The sequence below is a fragment of the Sardina pilchardus genome, chromosome 6 (assembly GCF_963854185.1).
Source record: "Sardina pilchardus chromosome 6, fSarPil1.1, whole genome shotgun sequence".
NCBI lineage: Eukaryota > Metazoa > Chordata > Actinopteri > Clupeiformes > Clupeidae > Sardina > Sardina pilchardus.
This window is the reverse complement of record NC_084999.1, coordinates 34,798,522-34,824,284: the sequence shown is the minus strand read 5'-3', so window position 1 is coordinate 34,824,284 and position 25,763 is coordinate 34,798,522. Positions and strand designations below refer to the sequence as shown.

Sequence of the window (25,763 nt, the reverse complement as noted above, 5' to 3'; positions counted from 1 at the left end):
TTTTTAGAAAACAACGAACAATTATACTACGCTAATATGAAGCAACTTTATATTGGCCTATAAATTATACAAGTTAGCTCCTCGATTATTGAAATGTGGATTACTGTAACTGTCTGTATTCCTCATGCATACCAGTATGCTACATCCGTGCTATGCTTGTACTGAGAGCTAGTGTCAGGTGAATATGGTTTAAAAACTCTGGTTTCAACCCGTAACTCTTTGAAATTACCTCCATCAAAGAGTTCAGTTTATTCAGGCAGTTAGGATAAAGCAAATGCAGAAAGTGAGACTAAATAGAAAATGTACGTTTTTTCAGCCTGTAAATTTGGCTGTAATAAAAGATAAGTTAAATAGTGCAGGACGGTTTGGCAAAACAACATTCAAAGACTTTACACTGACTTCATTAATGTTATTGTTGAGTTCATCTGATGGCTTCTTTTACTCTTCTTCTAGGAATTATCTATGTTTTAATGGAATTTGAAGTGTTTAGCATAGACTGGTTCAAGTGTTGTTGTTCAGGCCTTTAAAAAGACATCAGAACTGTTAATCATTTTTGTGCAAATTATGTTTTTTGAGATGTTAATGAAAAGCTAAGAGCGATTTCATACCTATTTTGTTTCGAATCAAGGGATGAATCGATGTTTTTTCTCTATTGTCCCTATGCTCATTTGTGTTCACATGCCAGCATTTAAATACAAATTATATAACAAACCTCTGTGAGATTTAATTTTTGTCTACAAACCTACACACGATTAAATTGTTCCCTGACACTCCCTAATTCATCTAACACTTTTAATTTATTATTTATTTTATTAACACCATGTCATGATCTAGAATTAGATCGGAAACAAGCCGAGACCACCTCCTCCAGGCAGTCTTGGTTTATTTGTTTTATTCTGAAATAGTTTATTTAGAATAGATTCAACATGCCATAAAAGTGGCCAAGAAAAATTCTCACAGGCTGAACATTGGCCATTGTGACATCATAATGGAGTAATCAAGCTAGGTAGCACCTGTGGTCTTGCTGCCTGTGTGTGCAGCGACTTTGAAGGCACCTTTTCTCTGTCTTTATCTTTCCCCTCTTCAGTTTTTCACTTTTGCTCTGTCTCTATATATCCCCCTTTCAATTACACTTCCTTTTCATTCTTCACACTCCATTTAGCATCTTCTTTCTATATATTCCTTTTTTCTTTTCCATGACACTTGACATGTCCATCTTGTCATCTCACTCTCTTCTAGGATTTTTCTGTGTGCAGTTGCTAAAAAAATGTTGAATGTAGAAATTTGGATGTTGAATAGTGATCTTAGCGACCATTTCAGTTACCCTAGCAACCACTTTGCATGCACTTGTGCACAGGAGATGCTTTTTTTACTAATTTTTTTAGCAGTCAGAGTAGGCCAGTCCGCAACCTCCAACCCCCTAAACATACCCTCTGGTGGTCAGACTGAATATAGGTAGAAATTATAAGTAGTAATTATGATTCACATTGGAATAAATGTACATTTCATTGTAACAAGAACTCGTAACTCGAGTCTTTGTTACTTTTGCCTGGATTTGTGCACAATTGAGTGTGCGGAGAGTGCCGGTCTCTGCCAAGATTCACTTATCTATCATTGTTGGAAAATAGGCTGAGGTGCCCTTTAAATCGGACAAGCTCCAAAAATGTACGGGTTTTCCTTAGCCTGTACTTCACCTTTCCATCAAGTTTTGCGAAAATTGTATCTGTAGTTTTTGCGATATTGTTGATAGACATACCGCACCACAGTAGCCCATGGTGCAGTAAATGGAAGCTGTTGACAGCACACTCCAGTCTATGAATTAACAATATGTTTATGGAATAAAACTAGACAGGTTAAGATTAGTGATGCTGTTAAAGAGGAACTATGCAGGATTGGCGATTTCATCTTAAGTTTCGGTTTCATTTTTCATTTTCGCTCGTTTTATGCTTGCATATTTCTCTGCAGAGCTTCCCCGACAACTCTAGCGTGTATATGTATACATATATAGGCTATATATACATAAATTGCAAGCGTGGTTCTTCTTGTTCTTTATGCGTCTCAGCCTTCCAGATGTAAACAGGGAACGATCGTCTCCTGAACAAGTTGCAAGGTTGCAATAGCGGATAGGGACACTGGGGGCGGGAGGAAATATTACTGTTTTCGATAAAACTTGTCAGTCAAGCAAAACAATGATTTCTAAGCGATTTTATGACTATTAAAAAGTTGCATAGGGTCTCTTTAACTGTTAAACTGCCAGTCGGCAGAGGGCACTTAGCATATCATGCATTCCAGACAATATTGTCTATTCTGAAGCAGTGGCCACTGCTACAAAATAAAGAGGAAAAACTGCCAAAGAAAATTGATGTTTTTACAATAATCAACATCAACACAACAATATGTGGAGTGAAACTTTAAGGGCCCTAATAACCTCTGACTGGTTCTACTTATTGTTCAATTGCAGTGTGAGTGGCAGCAAGGGGAGGACATGTCACCAGGATCTGTCACTACGTCACTCCGTCACTACGTTTTGCCTCTACCCTAATTCTGATACAGTAGCTGCAATCATTTTAAGGTGGCGTGCTGTCTCACCAAAATTAACGAAACGGAGACATTGCGAACAGTCATGAATTTTCCTGACAGAGTATCAAATGTATCACTTCATAATTCTGATGAATGAATATCCTTTGTGATTTAGATAGTCCCAATTACGAAGACTAAGGAGAGAAGCATGGATTAAGCCTAGTCTTAGTATTTTTTTCAAAGGAGGTTCCTACTGGAAACTGGCCCTTAAAGTGAGATTATTGCTTTTGAAATGTTTCTTTCTCTGTCTTTGTTCTTGATTCTGTGCAGAGTTTGTTTTCCTTTTACTAATGATGTGTGAACCCCTAGCGGCTCAATCGGAGGGGTGGGATAAACAGTTGTCTTTCAAATTCCCTCTCCATGCAATAGGATAACACTAACGAATCATCTTCTTGTTTTCAAGTAGCAGGATGTGTAACCGTCACAACTTCTGGTCGCATGTCAGTCACCATTATGTTAAGCCCGCCCACCGACTCTATACACGATGTGATTGGTCCGGTGATTCTTCCATTTCCCAGCTCCCAAGCACTACGGAGCGTTGCTACACTGCCCCACTGCACTATCGCGGTATGCATGTTGATGACGAAATTCAGGGCTTCAGAGTGTGACCACGTGCGCCCAAACTTAAGAGTGCAACCAAAGATCCGCTTTAACCCTCTCTGGTGCTACTGAAAAAAATTCTAGGTCGTAGTGGTGCACCTGACGCTGCTCGGGTGAAAGTATAGCCTACATTTCTTTCGCAAGTTTTCGTTGTAAGCAAGGTGGGCAATTTAACAAAATAATAGATATAACGCCCCTTCTCCTTGGCCCGCTCTCTCCCTCTCCCTCTCTCTCTCCCTCCGTCTCGTGCGCGCTCAATGGACACCCGCCCCCCGACATGCACAATCCAAATAAAACATTCACAATCATGAAAGCAATGACGCATAGAAGACGACTAGCTAATTATTGTAAAAATCCGGTTAGCAACATGCTGCACATATTTGATTAAAACAATTGCATTTTCTTCAGATTTTCTTGTTGGTGAAGCTGACAATGGGATCTGTAACGTTTCTGCAGCCGCATTAATCACTCATTCACAGCTGTCCCATCTCTAAATGCTCTCTTGTGTTGCACCAAAATCCAGGCAGTCTTTATCAAACACTAATTTGCCTATGCACTCGTGATCACACGAGTAGACCTGTCATAGTGTGCTTTCAATTTGATAATTATTAGCCTACCTCCGCCGTCGAGGAGAGTATGTTTTCATCGGGGTTTGCGTTTGTTTGTCTGTTTGTTAGCTCTCGGAGTGGGTTTTACTTGCCCTCACTGCGGACTTCTGTGCGTACCTTTCCTCAAACGACCCGTGTTTGATCTCATAGTGACGCTAACGTAATTAAGACATTAAGATCAATTGTCAAATGATGATTTTATATTCCTCTTTTTAGGCAACTTTAGCATGGTATCAAATACATTTTCTCCTCACTGTACATCAGTATTGAGACATGTTGCATCATAGCAGAATTCACTAACAACAGATGTGTGTAAAGGTACAGTGGAGACCTCAGCATGGTGAAATTCAACCAAAATCTTTTAAGCCTAATTAGGGGTGGGCAATATCGTCTGTGATAATATCCTGATTGATGTTATAACATTGTGCAAATTGTCATTATCAAGTATTTAAATGACTTAGGGGGGAGGTGGGGGTGGGCACTCAGTCACGCATTGAAACCAGCAGAGCAAGTCACATGATGGCCAGTGGGCCCACGTTGTCACATGCACACCTAATGTTCATTTTGTGCGGCTACTTCATTCAACTGGCATTCATGGGTCCAATTTTGTGAATCCGCACCCGCGCCGTACCCGTATCCAACCCGTTCACTGTCCACTGTTGATTTCAGCTGATTGAGCTTTTGGATAATGTGTCTAGCACAGGAGAAGACTTGCAGCGCTGGATGCAGTATAGACCTCGCAATCTGGGCAATATTAGGGAAAAGGAGACATGATTTTTGATGACATATTGTGGACAACTTTACAGTCTCCACTGGCTATTCTTTTCTTCAACTTCTCAGGATCCATCTCAAGAACTGCAGGCGCGGTTTGTGATTTTTAAAAAAGTGAACAGGCTTAACAAATTCTGGGGTGCGATGGATCTTAAAAAAATTTATCAACTTTTAAAGGGATATTCCGCCATTTTTGGAAATACGCTCATTTTCCACCTCCCCTCGAGCAAAACAATCGATATTTACCTTGCTCCCGTTCATCCAGCCATTCTGTGAGTCTGGCGATACAACTTTTAGCTTCAGCCTAGCATAGATCATTGAATCGGATTAGACCATTAGCTTCTCGCCTGCTAGCTTCATGTTTAAAAGTGACTAAGATTTCTGGTAATTTTCCCATTTAAAACGTGTCTCCTCCCAAGTTAGAAAGTGCAATAAGACCAACTGAAAATGAAACCTGGTGTTTTTCTTGGCTGATTTGACATGGAACTACACTCTCATCTGGCGTAATAATCAAGGCAACTTGCAAACGTACCATAGGCGCAGCGATATCTTACGCAGCATCTGAAAATAGTCCCCATAGACAACAAGCAGTAGTAGTGCCAGTAGCTGCAAGTTGCCTTGATTATTACGCCAGATGAGAGTGTAGTTCCATGTCAAATCAGCTTAGAAAAACGGCAGGTTTCATTTTCAGTTGGTCTTATTGCACTTTCTAACTTGAGAGGAGACACGTTTTAAATGGGAAAATTACCAGAAATCTTAGTCACTTTTAAACATGAAGCTAGCAGGCGAGAAGCTAATGGTCTAATCCGATTCAATGATCTATGCTAGGCTGAAGCTAAAAGTTGTATCGCCAGACTCACAGAATGGCTGGATGAACGGGAACAAGGTAAATATCGATTGTTTTGCTCGAGGGAAGGTGGAAAATGAGCGTATTTCCAAAAATGGCGGAATATCCCTTTAATACAGTCATGTTCTTGTTGATGTGTTAAAGAGACCCTATGCAACTTTTTCATAGTCATAAAATTGCTTAGAAATCGTTGTTTTGCTTGACTGACCAGTTTTATCGAAAACAGTCACATTTCCTCCCACCCCTAGTGTCCCTCTCCGCTATTACAACCTTGCAACTTTCTGATAAACGATCGTCTGCTGTTTACATCTGGAAGTCAGAGACGCGAAAGGAGCAAGAAGAACCACGCTTGCAATTTATATATTTATATATAGCCTATGTATAAATATACATGCTAAAGCTGTCGGGGAAGCTCTGCAGAGAAATATGCAAGCATAAAACGAGCGAAAACGAAAAACGAAACCGAAACCAGAGATGAAATCGCCAATCCTGCATTATTCCTCTTTAAGATAGCATAGGCCTATTTTATTTTTACGTTTGAATTTGACTGTTTTAAAACAGACTTTTTTGGTGTTTCCCTCTTGTCCGACCCGGCCCATCCTTTTTTACTTGCTAAATTGTGTTAGGCTAACTGACGTGAATGAACGCAAAAATACTAACACACCCGTAATTTCAGAGTAACATGAGGGCCTTCGATTTCGGTCAGTTGATGTGCACTTTTTTAACTGGCTGCAGCCTAAAATTAGAGGAGTTTTGATGCTGCGGTTTAACACATGTGTGTTTTTGCGTCTTGGGAAAATATGCTGGATGTGACATTGGGGGTGTGGCTGCATCGTCGATTGTACTTTTGAGTTCAAAGGTCGAGATTGAGATGAAATTTCGATCGATTTCGATTTAAATTAAAAATCGTGACACCCTTACTCTGTTGGTTTGCTTAGTTTTACAGTGAATCCTAAGGAAAGGTTTGAAAGGAACTTCAGCTTCAGACTTTCTCACTGTATTTATCTTCTCTAATGTCCATGTCATTGCCACACAAGTGGGGACAGAATGGGATATGTGTCATAGAGTGACAATGCATTGGTTGATTTAGTTAGAAAGTCACAGGTTATTTGTTTTTATTGTAATAATGCCATTCATAAATAATGAGCTGTAAAGTAACTCAAGTCTTTAAAAACTATTTTTTCAGGGTGTCAAATAATTATCATTATCGTGAAAATCACCAAAAATTTTGAGATATTATTTTATTTCAACATTTTACTTCAAAGAAAACATTTTAATTGAGAATCTACATTTAGACCAAACGGAGTGAGGGTTTTAGGTAATGAATATAAAAGTTTTCTCTTGATTTGGCAAAATAGTTTATCAAAATTGCCACCCAGTCTAGGAAAGACAAACTGACTGCTTATCTCTCACAGTATGATAGAGGATGGGAATCAACCTACAGTAATTTCCTGTGCATTAGCCGCATGGTGTATATTAAGAAACAAGACCATATTAATACCGTATTAACTGCCCCCGTGTATTGACCTCATAACTGAATAATTTTTGCAAAATCAATGTATAAAGGCGGGCTAATAGTTGGGAATTTATGGTGGGCTGTTTTTTATTAGGTTGAAGCTCAGCTAAAACATGGTTAAATGTTATCTCTTTTTGTTGTTGTGTCTTAGGAAGATGACTTCCAAGGTTTTGAAACTGAGAATGGAAGCCCACTACAATCAGGACATAGGCCTAGCCTATTAAGAAGTAAGTAGTCTTCATCTGTTAAACTTGGTGAACACAATTATTCATTGTTGTCATTTTCTTTCTGCAGTCCTTGTGAGGCTTCAACTTTTTTTTTAGAATTTGGACTGAATTAGAGTTTTTGCTATCAGAAGGAATGAGCACTGCTGCAGGAGCAACTACAGAATGTGTTAGTTGAGTCATAAACATGGCAGACTAATGGTTCAGCTTTGATTACAGTGCACACTCCTTGTGGCATTGTTTTGACATTCTCATGTAATGTCAGATCATTTACATCTGTCCAGAGTTGCATTGAGTATCGTGCTGTTTTCAGAAGCTTTGTCCCAGAGTGTCAGCAATCTGGATCATTGTTGACTATTTTTGTACAGCCACAGTGTATTCTATGTTATGACTATGAATACATAAGGTGGCTCATTTGAATGATAAGACTTTAAGCTCTTTTATTTCCGTTTATTTCTACATATGCTTCTGTTCCTGAGAAATCCCAAGCTAAACAGTGGCTAATTTTCATCAAAATCCCAGTTTGTTTTCTAGAAATTGAGTTATAGCGTCTTTCATGAAATATGCCTGTAAATTTTCCGGAACACAATATTGCGTTTTTGGCACTCAACGCATGGAAACAAAAACCTCAATATTGCGTTTTTGGCACTCAACGTGTTAAAGAAACACGCCAACATTTTGACAAATTAGTAAATTTGCTGTTTGCTGAGTTAGATAAGATGATACCTTTCTCGTCTCTGTGCATGCAGCTACTCAGTCTGATGCACCTCCCTCAGCTTAGCTTAGCATAGTTCATTGAGGTGGTTGGAACCAACTAGCCTGTAGCTATGTTGCAGCAGGATGGTCGATACACACATGGCTCATAGTATTTGTCAACCATCTTGCACAGGAAAATACAGTTCTTTATGTTCAATATCAGATTTGTTAAGCTGTTTATGTGGTAATGTATCTGTTCTGTCAGTTCTGCATTAGCTATACTGATAAATTAATATTTTTCACACTTTCACAAGTGTGAAACTTTAACTTTAAAAGCCAAGTAAACACACATAGAAAATGTTTCAGATATTGGCCAACTTGTCATTTTAAACATTGGTATTGACCCCAAATTCACAATTTGAAATCTCGAGAGAATCGTGATCTCAGTTCTAAACAAGAAAATTGTAATTATCATTTTATCTAGAATTATGCAGCCATGCTCTACATGCACTGCAAATAATACACAGCTGTACAGTGTGCTGTGCCGTACATTTTATGCAAGGTCAACAGTTTTTCAGTAACCAAGGATATGAATACTTCTCTTCTGAATACCTATATTCTTTTGGCCTATTTCTTGTTACAGTACTTGGTTGTTGAAATATTTTATTCACACAATGTGTTCCCTTACAGAAAATGTTACGGCAAAGGCTTCAAAAAAGGGGTTTAAGAAACCCACACACGTGATCTCCTGTCGTCGATCCAATCCTTCAAATGACACATTAATGGAAGAGTGTTCTAACGCAGAAGATGGTTCAAAGAAAACACGGAAGAGAGCCTCTCCAAAACAGACAGTGCCATCTCCAAGGATCACCATCAAGTTTCCGTCTGAAGCAGCAATGAAAAAGGAAGATACTGGTCCTCCGAAAGCAGAGCAGAAAATGAAAGGACTAAAATTCCCATCAAAAGCAAAGAAAATACAAGCTGCCCAAATATCCCATATCCATGTGAAATTAAAGAAAAGTAAAGAAGTTTCTGGGGAAGCACCTGTCTGTGTGGAAGAGACTTTAATAACCAAGCGCCGTGGTCGCTCTGCGAACAAAACTGTAGATTCCAATGTTACTGAGAAGTCTGGAGTTCAAAATGATGACCAAAAATCAGGTGTCAAGTCTCGAAAAGTTGCATGCAAGATGGATTCTGCACAGAAAGTTGAAAATGTGACATTAAGTGCAGAAAATGTAAATTTGAAACAAAAGGAAACAAAAGATAGCACTGATAGCAAGTTGTCTACCAGGACATCCCACAGAACCAGTACTCTGCAGCCAAATGATGGGAGAACGACAAAGAAGCAAGATCAGAGTATAAAAAGCTCTGCAGAATCTGTATTTGAGTCCTCAGCATTGGATGATTTGACTGTCCAAAAAGTGTCATTGTCCAAAAAGAAAAAGAATAAACGAAAAAAGAAGTACCGCAAAGATTCTGAAAATAATACTGTGATCCCTATTGCTGAAAATGCACATTCAACTGTTGATTCAGAAATGGAACGTTTCAAAAATGGTGTAGACATGGGAATCCCGGGCTTAAAGTTGACGAGGGTCAGAAACACCAAATCCACATCAAGAAAAAAGCGTAATAAGTTTGTATGGACTCTGACGTTGGTTCAAGGCAAAAGTAGGGGCAATCAGGTGCAAGAGGTGGAAAATTCAAGTACAGGCAATTCTGATATAGGTTCTCTTCAAATGCATACTTCCCCTCCAAATGAATCACTTCTTCCTCTTAGTGAACCTCCACCGGATGAAGTGGAGACTACAATTGAAAAGTCTCCTGTGAAATGCAAAGATCAAGATGAGCCATCTAGACAAAGTGGAGAGGTAAATAACGTGTCTCATGAGCTGGAAACTCAAGGGGCTTCTTCACTACCCACAGTAGAAGCCACTGAGGAAGAGAATGAAGAGTTGCATTCTAAAGAGGTCGTCCCACCCCTTCAGATTAAGGTTGTTTCCACACCAGGAAAATGTAACAGTTTAAAACAGTCATTTTTAATTCATCAAGTCTCTCAGGCTCAGAGGGAGGAAGAATCGTCTGCTAAAGATTTTTCAGAAACGACAAAAATGGCCGAAAGCTCTTCTCCAGTTCCACAAGGTAAACAGAGCTCAGCTGTCAGCTCCATGCGAAAGAAACGTTCAAGGCATAAACCATGGACAACCTATAAACGCAAGCCCAAAAAAAGCTCTGAAGAGCAAACTATAACTTTTTTCCCTGTGGAATCAATTTCCGATCCATCAACACCAACAGTCCCAGAACAGAACAATAGCCAGGATGGATGTTCAGGGCTTGGTGAAAATAGGCCCCAGGTCACTGATACAGCAGGTACTCAGAATGCAGAGCCGTCAGAGCCTCGTTTGCTGGAGTCAGACCCATGTAAACTTTCTTCTTTCCCAGATGTCCAAACAGAAATAAAAAAGGAAAGTGAACAGCAATCCCTTACAGATAGGGAGGTGTTGGTGTTTGAGCCTTCAAGCAATGAAGATCTTGAAAAGAAAACCCATACTGTAAAGATGCCACTCAGACATGGTAAGAGAAGACGCAGGGTTCTGATTGGACGAAGGATGAAAATGCAAAAGCCGAAAGTGATGCAAGGGAAATTGACAAAGTGTAATGATGGCTCTTCCACAGCTTCCTCGTCCACCCCCGTCAGTAAATTAATTGGTGTGCTCAAGACCAAATATCGGAAAAGACAGAAATGTACAGGGCTTCATTACCTAGAAACCCAGAGGTACAAAGCCAGCATGGATGCTACATCTAAACAAAGGGACAAAGTCTTTAGTGGAGAGGCTGGGGATGGTGCTGTTGATGAAGCTGTCTCTGATTCTATAGCAAGTCCGCGTGGGAAATCAAAGTGTCTCAAAAATATAAAGCATTTCATCATGCCAGTTGTTAGTGCTCGATCCTCTCGAGTGATTAAGACTCCGAAGAGGTTTATGGATGATGCTGGTATGTCTGTTCTTCCACGTAGAAACTCCCCAAAGAAAGGGCACCAGTTTAATGTGCAGTCAAAGTTGCAGAAGAGAAACTATGATTTATCTGGCACAGAGGCCAAGTCTGTATTTCAAGTGAAGGAGGAGGAGGAGGACGAGTTCACAGAATCTCAGTTAAATGTTGATGTCTCAACTACCCCAGTGGGTCAAAAGGATTTGGATACATGCAGTAGTAGAATGAATCCACAAAAGGCATCTCAGAAGATTGTTGGAAAAAGGAGATCCCTGTTGAGAGACCCAAGTTTTAAATGGCATGCACTTGGAGAAGAAGTGTATACATTAGACAAAAACCTTGAATATGATTATGAAAGGTTTCTTGGTACCAAAGAGTTCCAATCTCTGATAAACTCTGACCCATCAACTTTACCACTGTCAATCCAGGAGAAGAAAACATCTAAAAAGTTAAACAAGAAAATGTCAAACCTAAAGAAGTCCAAGAAGCTGAAGAAACTAAATCAGGGACAAACATGCCGTAAGAGGAAAAAGATTACACACAATGTGATTGGAAATACTCAACCATTACCCTGTGATGTAGACAAAATCAAACAAGAGGAATGTGCAAGTGGATGCACTCCAGATGGCTCGCCTTCCAAGAGTGATAAATCAAAGTTGAAGATAGAAGATCTGGATACTCCGGGAGTTGTACGAAAGGTCTCAGTTAGTGTGCGTGCTCTCAGCTCCAAGCTCTTGGCGATGCAGTACGGTGCTCAAGAGGTTTTTGAGATGAATTCCCTTCCAGAAAACATACTGGGTCAGTAAATTGTTCCTGTTTCAATCTTTTTTGTAACTGCTCTTGTGCATTATGCATCGTTAAATATTTTTGTTGTAAATTGAAGTTAGCAATCCTTACATTATTAGAAAAAGAAAAGGTGTTGCTTGCAGTAGAAGTGCATTGCTTTCTAATTGCATTAGCTTAGCTTTCTAAGTGCATTAGGTCAAGCAAGGGTTCAAACAATATTTTGACTGTTTACACAACACTAGTGGAAGGGTGGACAACTGAAATGATGGTTTTATGTTGATATTTCAGATTCAGATGATAGCCCTGTGGTCTCTGAAGACAGCAAAGTTTCACAGGACAATGACTTTGAAACGGTGGACAATAAGCTTTTGAATTCCGAAGAGAAGGTTACATCACACCGTGTTCGCCTCACAGGTGCAAACAAAAGGATGTTTAATCTTCTCAAGAAAGCTAAAGTTCAACTCATCAAGATTGATCAGCAGAAACAACTCAAGTCTGTTGGGGTATGTGGACTTACACAAGATGTCACAATTACTCTTTATTTATAATTTATTTAAATTGAAAAGAATGTGTTTTTTCTGAATGAAAATACATCAACTATGCCGTGGAAGAAGTATTTTTCGTTGATCACGCAGTACAGAGCTAGCACGGGCAAGAGCTACAGCCCAAAATAGCAAACAGTGGGTTAGCATAGGGCTTGCAGCCATACGCTTTCAAATTCACATTTTTAAACCACTAACATTGCTCAAAACAGCGCCAAACCTCGTCAGCAGCTTGCTTTAGGTGTCTAGGGATGGGCATAAGTAATCGACGATCGAGGATTGATCATTAAGAATTTCGTAGATAACATACATTTGTAATCGATTAAACTATTGTAGGTTCCGTTGCGTAGTGTGAGTCTTGAAACAATTAAATTAATTTCACTGCGTGGCAACAATTAAACATTTTACCAGCCGGGGGAAGTGTTTGACGCCATTCTCAGTTACCTGCGAGTTTCCGTTTTGATTTTTGTAGTAGGCTAATCATGAAGAGGTCACGGTGAAGTGTGGCGTTGGACCATTTACATTTTTAAAGTGACTTAGTTCGCTGCAAACACTACAGTAACCTGTATGGTTATGGTTATGCTAGCAGACGCCTTTATCCAAAGTAGGCTACAACACGGCTATAACTCAAACTATAGCCTATGACTTGACTACATATAGCGGTGCATTCTGTAACATTATTTACCGAACTGGTGATGAATCTCACTACGAAGAAAAGAAGCAGCTGTTAGTGAGATTTTACCAGTCTGGTGATAGTAGGCCATGTGGTGACGGAATGTGATGCTGTATGCTGGTCTCAATAAATGTATAAGGGCAGCATGCCATCTCAATGAACTTGTAGGCTACATCCATTGGGTCATTTTCTCAGCTCGTTGAGCATCGCATGTCCTCCATGCTAAATTCGAGTTGATGCTAGGTTGAAACTGAGCGCAATCAAAATGGAAACTCTCATTTAACTGAGAATGGCGTAAAATATTGCCCCTGCCTGGTAAAATGTTTCATTGTTGCCACACAGTGAAATTGATTTCATTGCTCCAAGACTCACACTACGCAACAAACACGTTGTGGTTTTGGATTTTTATTGCATTTTAAATGTAATAAATAATTAATTTTAATATGAAAATATGAATGATTAATCGATAGTTGATCGTTAATTTTCCCGACGATCGACTAAGAAAATTTAACCGAATGCCCATCCCTATAGGTGTCTACACATAAAACGAAGCACCAATCAGTCAATCATCAACTTTGGAATAGTTTGTATACACTTAGAAACAGTTCGAGATCGCAACCCAATCTGAACCACAGAAATGTCACGCGAGATCTCTCACGGAAGCTCGGAAGCTATTGCCGGAAGGGACTACGAGTAGTCAAAATCGCATTTTTAAACCACTGACATTGCTGAAAACAGCGCCAAACCTCGTCAGAAGCTTGCTCTAGGTGTCTACACATAAAAGAAGCACCAACAACTTGGTTCACGAACCCGACGTTTATAAAAGAAGACTGTTATGAACACTTACCCCTTCCAGCTCCTCACGAAGGAAAGTCCGTGATTATAAAACGCAATGCTCCCGTGCTTCGTGTGAGATCTCGCGTGACATTTCTGTGCTTCAAATAGGGTTGCGGGCTCGAACTGTATACAAACTATTCCAAAGTTTACACACTGATTGGTGCATCATTTTATGTGTAGACACCTAGAGCAAGCTGCTGACGAGGTTTGGCACTGTTTTGAGCAATGTTAGTGGTTAAAAAATGCGAGTTTGAATATGTGTGGCTGCAAGCCCTATGCTAACCCACTGTTTGCTATTTTGGGCTGTAGCTCTTGCCCGTGCTAGCTCTGTACTGCGTGATCGACGAAAAATACTTCTTCCATGGCTTAGTTGATTTTTCTTTTTCATTTTTGCCGGACTTACACTTTAAGTCTTAGTGAAGCAGTGGAATTGTGTCAGAAACTGGTATTGTTAACTGGAAATAATAACGTTGCAAATCCCTAATGATTTCTCATCATGTGATTGTGCCCAGCTTGTCACAGGTACATTTGCATCACAGGATGGTGGTGTCGGAGTGATAAAGCGGCAAAGAGGGAAGCATAAGAAGCTTGCGAAGTTAGAAAATAGAGATTGTACAGTAGAACAGGTACAACCAATTGACTTCATCAGTAATCAGATAAGCTTAGTCATTGTTTAACATGTTGATAGAATTGTAATAACTTAATCTTATCTCAGTGGAAGATGTTAAAACAAGACTTGTAATGCACAAGAATTGTAATAAAAACATGTCTCCACAAAATAGATTTATTAACATAAAATGCAAAACAAACTTTTATTTGGAAGCAGTAACGGGCAGAGGAAACAGTTGGCGGGAGTTATAGTTGATGCCAATTAAAGGGACACTTCACCGATTAGCATTAAGCTTTGTATCTTTAGAAAACCAGTCATGTTTTTGAATGGTTGTGCAGCATTCCCTCAGTTTGCCTTGAGATGGGAGAAATACGGATTTCAATGTTGGACTTCCTGCTTTCAATGATGTAAAAATCAAAATACACTCCTTAAGTGTTCTTTCTCAAGACAAACAATACAAAGTTTGAATGAAGTTTCTACGTTAAACGGTTGAAGCTGAATTAGATGCAGATATTTGGTCGGAAGAATAATATTAAGACAACTTCAGATAACAGAACAGTGCATTTTCATGCACTGGAATTAAGAGCATTGTCACACTTCAGAAAAATTGTGAAGATATTGTGTAATGAAGAGTGCACTGTCTCTAGAGCCCCTTTCAGACAGACGTGTATTTACGCAATGTTCACAGACATTTTACGGTAATTTTTTTTTCCGTTGTGCTGTCTGAATGCATATGTCCGCATATCTACTATCGGAACTTTTCCTGCTGCCGACCTAGTCAATTTTCCGTAATGTTGCCGCCACAGCTGCTATGTGAACAGCAATCGCGGAAAAAATCTGCACTTGTCAGTGATGATCAAGGGAAGTATTACGTGTATTTAAAGTGCCCGATATCACTGAACAGTTACCCTACATCTCTCTAACACGCTGCAGCTCACCGAGTGGTTACTGGTCTTCATCTTCTATAGCAAGTTTCACAGTGAAATTCAAATTCTGTTGTGTTATATTAGGCACACACGGTTGAAAAATTGTATTTTGCTGTGAAACTTGCTATAGAAGATCGTTGAAGACCAGTAACCACTCAGTGAGCTGCACATTTTTTAAAACGAACATTTAGGGGTGTTTTAAGGACAGAATAGACCATGCACAAAGCGAGCAATGTTAAAGCCATACAGAGCTCCATTCTAAAGCTGACAAATTCCACAAACACGGTGTCAAACACTCGTTTTCATGCTAGGCAATACAGAAAACGGGTTTAAAGTGTAAAATACCGAAATATTTCTTTAATATTTACACCCATACTGCAGTGTCAACATTCTCTTAAGATACCGTTCAAAATCATTCTTAAAAGGTGTCTTCACTCCAAAGTCTTGCCTTATGAAACAGCCCGTGGAAATCTATAGCATCACTATTAAGGATATTGAGTGCTATGTGGAAAACAATTGAAAAAAAAACAAACAAACAAACAAAACAGGGAAAATATCACACATTGCTATGTTGCATTTATTTTCCAGTATAGTATAGGCGACTATTTTTTTACTCCTTTTAATTGCTCCTTTCTTTGTAAACCTTTAGAATTTTGATCTAAATGTATTGGAGTAGGTACTAGACACATCCTTAACTGTAATAGTCCTTAACTGGTGATTTATTTTTTCCTTCATTGTCAGGATGTTCGAAGGGCTGGACCTCGAATTAAGCATGTGTGTCGAGCTGCTGCAGTGGCTCTCGGTCAACCACGTGCCATGATACCCGATGATATCCCTCGGCTAAGTGCTTTGCCTCTTCATGAACGTTCAGGCATTTCCCCCTCACTCATGGCACAAGGTAAATTGCAGTCAAAATGGTTCACTCCTCCTCTTGGCTACTTCTAAAAAGTAATGGCTTCTTTGCACCATACCTGTTGCATAGGTTGCCTTTCTAAATCATCTGGCAAAAATAGTTTAAACTGTGTCACAAAATGTTTCAGCCCCTTCCAGTTTCATCCCTCAAGTAGATCAGGCCATCACAATTATTACAATTATATTTTTCTGTTTGTATGTTTTTTTTCCTTTGTTTCTAATGACAAGATATGCCTTGTAAGTTAAGAGTTTAATATTAAAGGTGCTCTAAGCAATGTCAGGTAATGTCACCCCTGTTGAAACTTTCCTGAACACGCATTTCGTCGGTGACATATATATTGCCAAAAGTATTGGGTCACCTCTCACTCTGTGCAGGCCAGTCAAGTTCATCCACACCACACTCTGTCATCCATGTCTGTATGGGCCTTGCTTGGTGCACTGGTATTCAGTCATGTTGGAAAAGGAAGTGGCCATCCCCAAACTTCCCACTAAGTTGGGAGCATGGAATTGCCCAAAATATCTTGGGTTAATGCATTCAGAGTTCCTTTCACTAGAACTAAGGGGCCAAGCCCAGTTTGGGGATGACCACTTCCTGTTCCAACATGACTATGGACCTTGTTTTGCACTGGTGCACAAAGACATGGATGACAGAGTTTGGTGTGGATGAACCTGAATGGCCTACACAGAGTCCTGACCTCAATCCAATAGAACACCTTTGAGATTAATCAGAGTGCAGACTGAGATCCAGTCGCTTCATCTAACATCAGCATGTGACCTCGCAAATATGCTTCTGGAAGAATGGTCAAACATTCCCATAAACACACTCCTAAACATTGTGGAGTGGCTTCCCAGTAGAGTTGATGCTGTTATAGCTGCAAAGAGTGGACCAACGTTATATTAAACCCTATGGATTAAGAATGGGATGTAACAGAAGTTTATATTGGGGTCAAGGCAGGTGACCCAATACTTTTGACAATATAGTGTGTGTGTGTGTGTGTGTATATACTGTACGCAGTATATTAAGATACCAAAACCATACCTTTATTGTGGCCCAAAAAATGTGATCTATACCGAACTGTGGCACTGTACTGTTGCATCCCTAGTTGGCAGTGAATGGAATGATATGTATGAAATCTCTCAAGTCATAGATTATTAGGGTTTGGTATCGTTTGGGATTTATGCGATACCGGTGCTAAATCAATACTTTTAAAATGGTGCCGGTGCTAAAACGGTGCCTGAACCGGTACTTTACCTATTTGCTTTTTAATTATTGTTATTATTATTTTATTATTATTATTTTTTTTATTGATAAGACAAATTTGAACATTAAATGTAACTGTTATAGTCAATTTACCATGAACATATCATTACCTGTATGCATAATACATTTAAATGTTAAAACAGCTTGCCATGGATGCACACACAATGGCTTGCTACAAAGTATGTTTGCCATGGAACTGCCAGGTTATGGACAACGGCATTGTAACCTAATCTAATGTCAAGCTTTGAAGTTCATCCAGTGTCCAAATGCTTCAAGAAATGTGATGTTTTCCCCCATAGCACACAATAGTCTTAAACATGCTACATGCAACATGCCGATGTTGAAGTGTTTAGATTCCCAGTGCTAGTAGGCATTTTAACAGCAACCATGTACTAGTCAATGCGCTAACGCTACCCCTTGGTGGTTAGCCTCTTTGACAGCTCAGAGATATCATCAGAGGTATGTTTGTAACCGACATTTATGGTTTTGCAAGCTAACATTTAGCATGATCTTCATATTCATTGCAATGCTATGAGCTTCATGCACATGAAAGATTAATGTCATGTAATTTTGCTGTTTGGAACACCGTGAAGCAAAGTTTTCACATAGCAACTTTGCTGATAACATTTCAAATAGATGCCAGTTAGCGCATTAGCAAGGCTATTGTGTAAAATAGGCTATAGTCTCATAGCCTTTTGTATAGTTACTGCTGGATTTTGACAAGAGCTTGTGATATTGCTTTTAAAGTAAGCTACTTGGTATGGGCTCACGTGAGCTCTCAAACACTGTCCACTAACTTGTGCAGCCCTCTGCTTTGAAGTATAGTGTTTGTGTTGGCTAACTGTATCTGGATGTGGTGCTATCAGAGCTAGACGTTAGAGATGGCGCATGACGTGCACTGATGCACAATGTAAAAAAAATAAATAAATAAAAAGGCACCGAAATGAGGCACCGAAATCCATGTTGTTATTCGGTGTAGTCACTACCGTTTGCGTCGGCACCGATGCCACACTAGAACCGTGTTTCGGTGCCCAATCCTATAAATGATGCTTTCCAAAGTGGGAATTACTTATATATAATTATATATACTTTTTTTTAACTTGTTGAACTTCGTTGAACTGTTGGGATTTCAAAATATGTTTGAATTTGTTATTGTTTTTTGTATTGTTACCCAAATTATGAATTGTAATAACAATGTGTTTGATTTGAGGCTGCAACTTCAGTTCAGTTGCATTGTTATATTGGTTTCTTTTGTTCATGTTAACACAGCGGTTCCCAAACTTTTTTTCCCATGTACGACCTTATACGTGACTCGGCTCGCGTACCCCCACCATCCGACACATTAAAAAGTAACACATTCTATTGACACATTCCAGACATCATGTAATATGGCGCCTTTTTTTTTTTTTTTTTTTTTATGAATGAAAACATAGCCTACTATAGAGTTTACAAATGATTTCCTTTAATGTCATGTTTCCATATCATCATAACCTGATTCAAAATATTTTTTTTATTCATGAATCAATTACAGACATTTTTAAGTTAATTTTTAACACCTTTCTGCTATAGCCCTTTTCGCGTACCCCCTAGAAGCAGTCGCGTACCACCAGGGGTACTCGCACCACAATTTGGGAAACCCTGTTGTAGAGGTCACTGCTGTGTTGTAGAGGAAAACTGATTGCAGTAAAGGATTCACAGTATTAAATTCCATTCAATTACTTTTTTAATGGTATTCTGTTAATTTCTACCAGGTAAAGGATCACTTTCGGATCCAGAGAGCCCCGATTTACCTGAACAAAAGCCCCTCAAATTCCGTCGCCCCTCACGGAACTGCTTTGGGTTGCGCTCAAGGAGATGTGGCGAGTGCAAGGGTTGTTTGCATACAGAAGATTGTGGAAAGTGCATGAACTGCCTCGATAAACCTAAATTTGGTGGACCCAACACCAAAAGGCAGTGCTGTGTGTAAGTGTTTCGTAGCTAACCCGAGTATTGGTGTGGCAGTCTCATTTGTACATTTGTTTGTTTGTATGTCTCCTTTTTCATGGAACTGATACATGTCTGTATAACATAAGGTCTGAAGCTCTCCTCACATACACATAAACTATAAATCATTTTCTATGCTTAAAGAATGAAAAGGTGTGACCAGATAGAAGAAAGGAAGGCATTGCGTCTCTCAGGAAAATTGCATAAAGGTAAGCCTAATTTTATTCCATGATTCATTTAGTCAGTTGCAGATGAACAGATTTGTGTTAAATAACATGGGTGTGCACAGATTGTCAAAAAAAAAAAAAAAAGAAAACGGTTAACCACTTGAGATATATAATTAGGGTTGGGTATCGTTTGGGTTTTATCAATACCGGTGCTAAATCGATACTTTTAAGGCGAGACACGGCAGTTGAAAACATTGTTTTTGTGACCTCCGGTCAATTTCGAGATTTTGTGCTAGTTTGCTACCTTAGCATGTATTCTACCACCCTACTACAACAACAAAGTCCGATTTGCACATTTAGGTGTTTATTTCACGAACTTTTGTGTGCTCGCGCCTATGTATTTCTCCACATTTTCTCAAAAGTTCCCATTCTAAAATGTCATGTACTCCCGCGAACGTGATCCAAATCATATCGTGTCTCACACCGTTGGAAAGCCCTGTTCCTCCTGCATAACGCCATGCAATCCAAATATGGACATTTCCTTTGTATTGGCAACCAATCGCGAAAGTTCAAAGACGAGTCTAAGCTGAGAACGAATCTCATTGGCTGTGTTTTAAGGCTGTTTTCTCAAAACTAGTTATTTGCGGTTTTGAATCATTTTCCGGTAGATACTTCTCAGCCTCTGTAGCACCTATCTACACCAAACTTTCCAGTTATACACTTAACAGTATTCTGAAGACATTTACAGAGGGATTTGTTAATACATCATTCCTGGCCTGATTTATGTGACATGTTAATCAAAAAAGCATGGCAAAAATCGTTTTTTTAAGGCTATGGACAGTATATTTGGATTTCCTAGGCAATGAAAGCAGATATCCTGAAATCCTTCTGTAATTTTATTGTAATCTTGTTTGTAAACAACATGAAAGAATAATTTTGCACCTGGCTTTATCATATGCTCAGATCTATCTACCGGAAATATATGCAAAATCATGCATATTTAATGAGATAATGCCTCATTTGCATAATTAAACATACACATTTCAAAAACTTGTAATACATTTTTTTCTCATACTTGTGTAAGTAATCAACTGAGGAAGTTTCATGGTGATACCTATTATTTAAAAATTTTACCCTATTCAACTGTAGTGTCTCGCCTTAAAACGGTGCCGGTGCCTGAACCGGTACTTTTTTACAATGAAATGGTCTAGCATGAATAGGCTATATGCATGGAAGGCTGTTCAGGTACCTCATTTGTTTCCAGCGTTATCTGTGTTGTAACTGCATCTTCTGTTAGGCCTACTGTATATTTAGCTCCTTACATGTTCACTCCAACAAGATATGGTTTCCCCAATAATAGCAATTTTAACACATGCAAAACCCTTAACGTGCTGATTCACTAGGTACAACAACCAAGCCGGTCAGTGTAGACCAGGGGTCTCAAACTCGTGGCCCGCGGGCCAATTGCTGAAATTGACGCTTAGTGTTAGTGCGGCCCGCGCATATGCATCTGGGCGTTTTATATTTTTTAACACTCGTGAGCTGCCATAGCTCAGGTTCGTGACAACAACGCGAATTAGCAATTGTTCACTGTAACATGTTCCAGCTTGCAACTTGATATCAAAATAATAATGTAAGTCGGCCGTTCAGGGTATTTTTAATTGCGATAAACAGCGACACAGGTTAAACGGTAGATCCAACTACGATGACAAATCTCATATGTAGCCTACTCTCCTCCTGCTACACAACACATCAGTGTTTCGATTCAAGCACAAATTCGCTGCACAGATTTTCACAAACTAGCCCCGTCATTACAAACAGCACACAGAAGCCAAAGTTTTGTGCAAATTGAAGCAGAAATACACCAAATCATGAAAAAGGTTCCCATGTCTGATGATGTCTTGGGTCTGTTATTCACATATTCTGATTCTGAAGTAGAATGCCTTTTGGAGATTATGATCGATCGTCTATTGACAGATCACTGTGCGTCTGTGAATGGAGGTGCGTCTTTTGCGTGAACGACAGTGTTTAAGCAGCATGCTACCTGTATGCTACATGCTTATTTCGACCCTCTGCCCAACATAACTGGAGGTGCCAGTGGTAATCGAGATGATAGTGTCCGTAATGGACGTTGACAGCTGAAAAATTACAAAGTCACTGGCGATAGGCACTGATTTGACCAAGGTATACAAAGGCTTTGTGGTAGTAGCCTACCAGTTTACTGTTGTTGGTTTACATTTTACTGTTTTCCTGATTCCTTATGTGGGTGAAATGACAAAAAAGGAAAGTAAAACTGCTCAAATATGTTCAACATCTAGTATTTACTGAAAGGTGCATAATTCGAGGTGTCATCCAGACATCAGACTGATTAGATGGGTAGCCTACATTTACACCTTCATAAACTTGCAGTTGTACTTTATCTCTGACCACTTTCAAGTCATGGCTTCTTGAAATCCATGATTTTTTTTTTTGCTTTTCTAACCTTGATGAACACTGATGCGGCCCCCCAATCAGATGAAGTTGGCAACAGTGGCCCCCTGCTCATTTGAGTCTGAGACCCCTGGTGTAGACACTAATTACATTCAAACACATCTGGCTCCACTGGAAACAAATGAGATCCCTGAACAGCCTCCTGTTCATATAGCATATTATTTTATTATTAGAATCAGTATTAGTATTAGTATTATTGATAAGACAAATTAAAGCATAAAAGTGAACTGTTATACTCAATTTACTATCAATATCTCATTGCTTCTATGCATAATATGTTAAAAACAACTTGCCATGGGTGCACACACAATGGTAAGCTCTGCTTTCAGGTTTATCCTATAGGTGGCTTGCTATAAGGTAGCCTATGTTAAAATGGCTTGCCATGTTATGCTTTTGCAAGCTATTTATGGTTTTGCAAGCTAACATTTAGCGTGATCTTCCCAGTCATTGTGATACTATATGCACATGAATATTGCTGTAAGGAACATACTGTGAAACGAAGTTTTCACATTTTACTGATAACTTTGCTGATAACAACTTTGCTGATAACATTTCAAATAGATGGCAGTTAGCGCATTATATTGTAGTATTGTAAGTAGGCTCTATTGTTGATGTTGTTTTATAGCCTTTTGTGTAGTTACTGCTAGATTTTGACACAGAATTGTGGAAGTTGTGCTCTTTTTTTTTTTTTTTTTTTAAAGCTTGACAGTGGTTCTGAGACAGGCTCCATCTTGAGGGGGGCATTGCAGTGATACCACATTTACCTGACTACATTTCCCCCAGGATAAAGTTTCTGTTGGTCATTCTGCCTGATTCTTTCCTTCAAACTGATTGGCTAGGCACTAGGGGTGACACGGTACATGAAAAATAAATAAATAAATGCAAATTTTGTGATTTACTGGAAGCCAATGCAGAGACCTAAACAATGGAGTAACGTGGTCAGTTTATTTTTGTTTTCATGAGCTACTCAATTTTGTATCACCTCAAGCTGTTGTAATATTAGTTTTTTTATATTGGACACACTTAAAGGGACACTTCACCGATTAGCATTAAGCTCTGTATCTTTAGAAAACCAGTCATGTTTTTGAATGGTCGTGCATCATTCCCTCAGTTTGCCTTGAGATAGGAGAAATGCGGACTTCAATGAAACCCATGAATAGGACTTCCTGCTTTCAATGATGTAAAATGATGATTTTTACATCATTGAAAGCAGGAAGTCCAACATTGAAATCCGTATTTCTCCCATCTCAAGGCAAACTGAGGGAATGATGCACGACCATCTCCCTTTAAGGTTTTCATGGTTTCAAAAACTACCAAGCTGTCCAGTCAGTGATATTTAGACAGGTATTTTCATACTGTGGAAATTCAGTGTCTAGCCCATGATTAAGTTGATTGCTAGGATCAAGGCAGCTGATTAGAATTGTACCAAAAGTCTACGTTATGCTGAGTTTAATTTGGGTCGTTTTCTCAGATGTACCACGTAATTTTTAATGTTTGCTAGTGTCTGCCAAGTTCAATAACAAAGCTATTCTTCATAGGCCATTTAAAGCGCAAACGTACGAGTCAGAGTGGTGGCCATTCCAGCACTGAGGAAGGAGAGGGCCCAGAAGGCATGGAGGAAGTTGGCGACAGCCCATCAGTGCGTAAACAGCCCAGACGTTGTGTGAGGCCAAGGTCCTACTGTGACTTGCTTGATTATGACTCTGATCTGGACATCACAATCTCCCAGTCCACTCCACCAGCTAAACGCAAGGGACTTGGAATCCGCAGCACTGGTAAATTTTAAATTCCTCTCATTTCCAGTTACATTCCCTCTTATTGTGATATTTCTGTCTGGTTGAAAATTAGCATTGAAAGCAGATGATCATTGCAACAGATTTGTATGTATTTGTTGATGATTGTATAATTGTATTTCAATTACTGGTAGCTACCGCAGGCTGCCAGAGCAGCGTTTCTTACATTAGCCTTCCTGCTGGTCAAATGTCTGGCGCTTCGGTCACTCGTCTGATATTTGTCATGTAGCAAAGGAGCGGTAGATTTAGCCTATCCCTCTGATAGCAGAGAACATACGTGCTAGCCTACATTCACTCCGTCGGGAGCCAGCGTTCTCCGTTCACACCAGGCTACGCATCTTGCCGCCGCAGTAGGCTAGATGTACCGTAATTTCCCGACTATTAGCCGCGGCTTATACATTTATTTTGCAAAATTTTGCCAGCTATGAGGTTAATACAGGGGGGCAGTTAATATGGTGTTAATAAGCTTTTGTTTCTTTTAACTTGCATAAAACACTGTCCTGGGGCTTATACTCAATACGCCTTATATGCAGGAAATTACTGTACTTTAATGTCCGGGACTTTAAAATACATTTTAACTCCATGATGTTTTTGGTTGATGGACAGCGCAATCTTTCATTTAAGGTATCTCACCGTTTAAATAAACGACACACGCACTTGGTTGTAAGGAATTGTTTTCACTCGTTTTTTTGCAATTCTGAAGTAACATTAGATAGCCTACTAGGCCTAGGTTACCTTAAAAAAATGTTGTCGGACGCTAACTATGTTTATGACTGGATTGAACTGATAGGTGCATAGAAATGTTTTCTATACGGTAATTACGCTTGGGGATGATCAAAGTTATATGGCAGCGCAGCAGCAGTGTCAAATGAACAAAAGCTCACACAATCACCGTTAAAACTTCTAGCTTAAAGGTACAGCTATGCTTTAATAGTCTACAAAACACTGCATTTAGATGACAACTAATCTACTGTAGTAACGGTGAATTAAGTATATATCATTCACATTTAAAGCATTCAATAGCCTAATGATAGCATGATCAGTCAGTTAAAGTGTTCTCATAAAAGGAACAGGGCCTAGCCCTACAAAATATTCCAAATTATGTTTGTTTCCTTTCACAGTGACCGAAATGTCACTTCTACTGCAAAATGGTAGTTAAACCATGTTAAATTTGAAAGCATCTGGCTATAGTGACAGGAAGTTTTACCTGATTCCACAGCCAATGTTCAGTATTTGGCCTATAATTTAGACTATAGTATTTGGCGATTTTGGATAGATTTTTTGTTATTAAAATAGTCCTGTTACTCTCTTTTTTCACCACGCATGTGTTTGCATCCTTGTTTATAAAATGTACACATAATTTAAACTGCATTATGTAAGCATTATCAAATGTCACAAAATGTAACGAGTCACTGGACCAAACATGCATAGGCCTTTTGTCGCTGCTTGCAACTATATTTGCCATAGTCTCCCAGTAGGTTATCCTGCTCCATAGCCTGAAAGCCCTGTTGCAAATGTAATTCAGTCTCCCTGTAGGCTAGTCTGTCTTATAACCTAAGAGCCTTGTTGAATTCATGAGATTGTTTTGTCTTTGTGCTGCATTATTTTGACCAAAGGATTTTGTGAATGTTCCAGGTAGGCTGTGTGAGTGCTCATTGTAGGCTATGCTGTCTTGTGTGATGAGAGGGCAATCTATTCTGGTTTTGCTCCACCTAGCAATATGGGCTCTAGAAAGTAATTTCTCAAAGTTGTTCACACTGATGTACCCTCTGACATCAGCAAATCTAAATTTATCATAGACAAATGGAAAAGACAACAAACAATTGAGTAATTTTATGATTTAGCCTTGAACTTTATGTAATAATTACTGCTGCCACTATGCAATTACCTATTGGTAGTATGTATGTGGGTTGTCTTAGTTTAAAGGTACTCTATGCAATATTTTCACCTTTA

General features: G+C 39.2%; 1 protein-coding gene across 1 annotated transcript in view; it reads left to right on the top strand.

The window, feature by feature from the left end:
- kmt2bb (lysine (K)-specific methyltransferase 2Bb) overlaps positions 1-25,763 on the top strand; it is a 96,720-nt gene that overhangs the window by 20,413 nt on the left and 50,544 nt on the right. The window contains exons 4-11 of the mRNA XM_062539804.1: positions 7,074-7,149; positions 8,533-11,628; positions 11,905-12,119; positions 14,181-14,294; positions 15,946-16,102; positions 19,129-19,339; positions 19,505-19,569; positions 23,556-23,792. Coding sequence (XP_062395788.1) covers positions 7,074-7,149; positions 8,533-11,628; positions 11,905-12,119; positions 14,181-14,294; positions 15,946-16,102; positions 19,129-19,339; positions 19,505-19,569; positions 23,556-23,792 — 4,171 coding nt within the window. The remainder of the gene's footprint in view (positions 1-7,073; positions 7,150-8,532; positions 11,629-11,904; positions 12,120-14,180; positions 14,295-15,945; positions 16,103-19,128; positions 19,340-19,504; positions 19,570-23,555; positions 23,793-25,763) is intronic.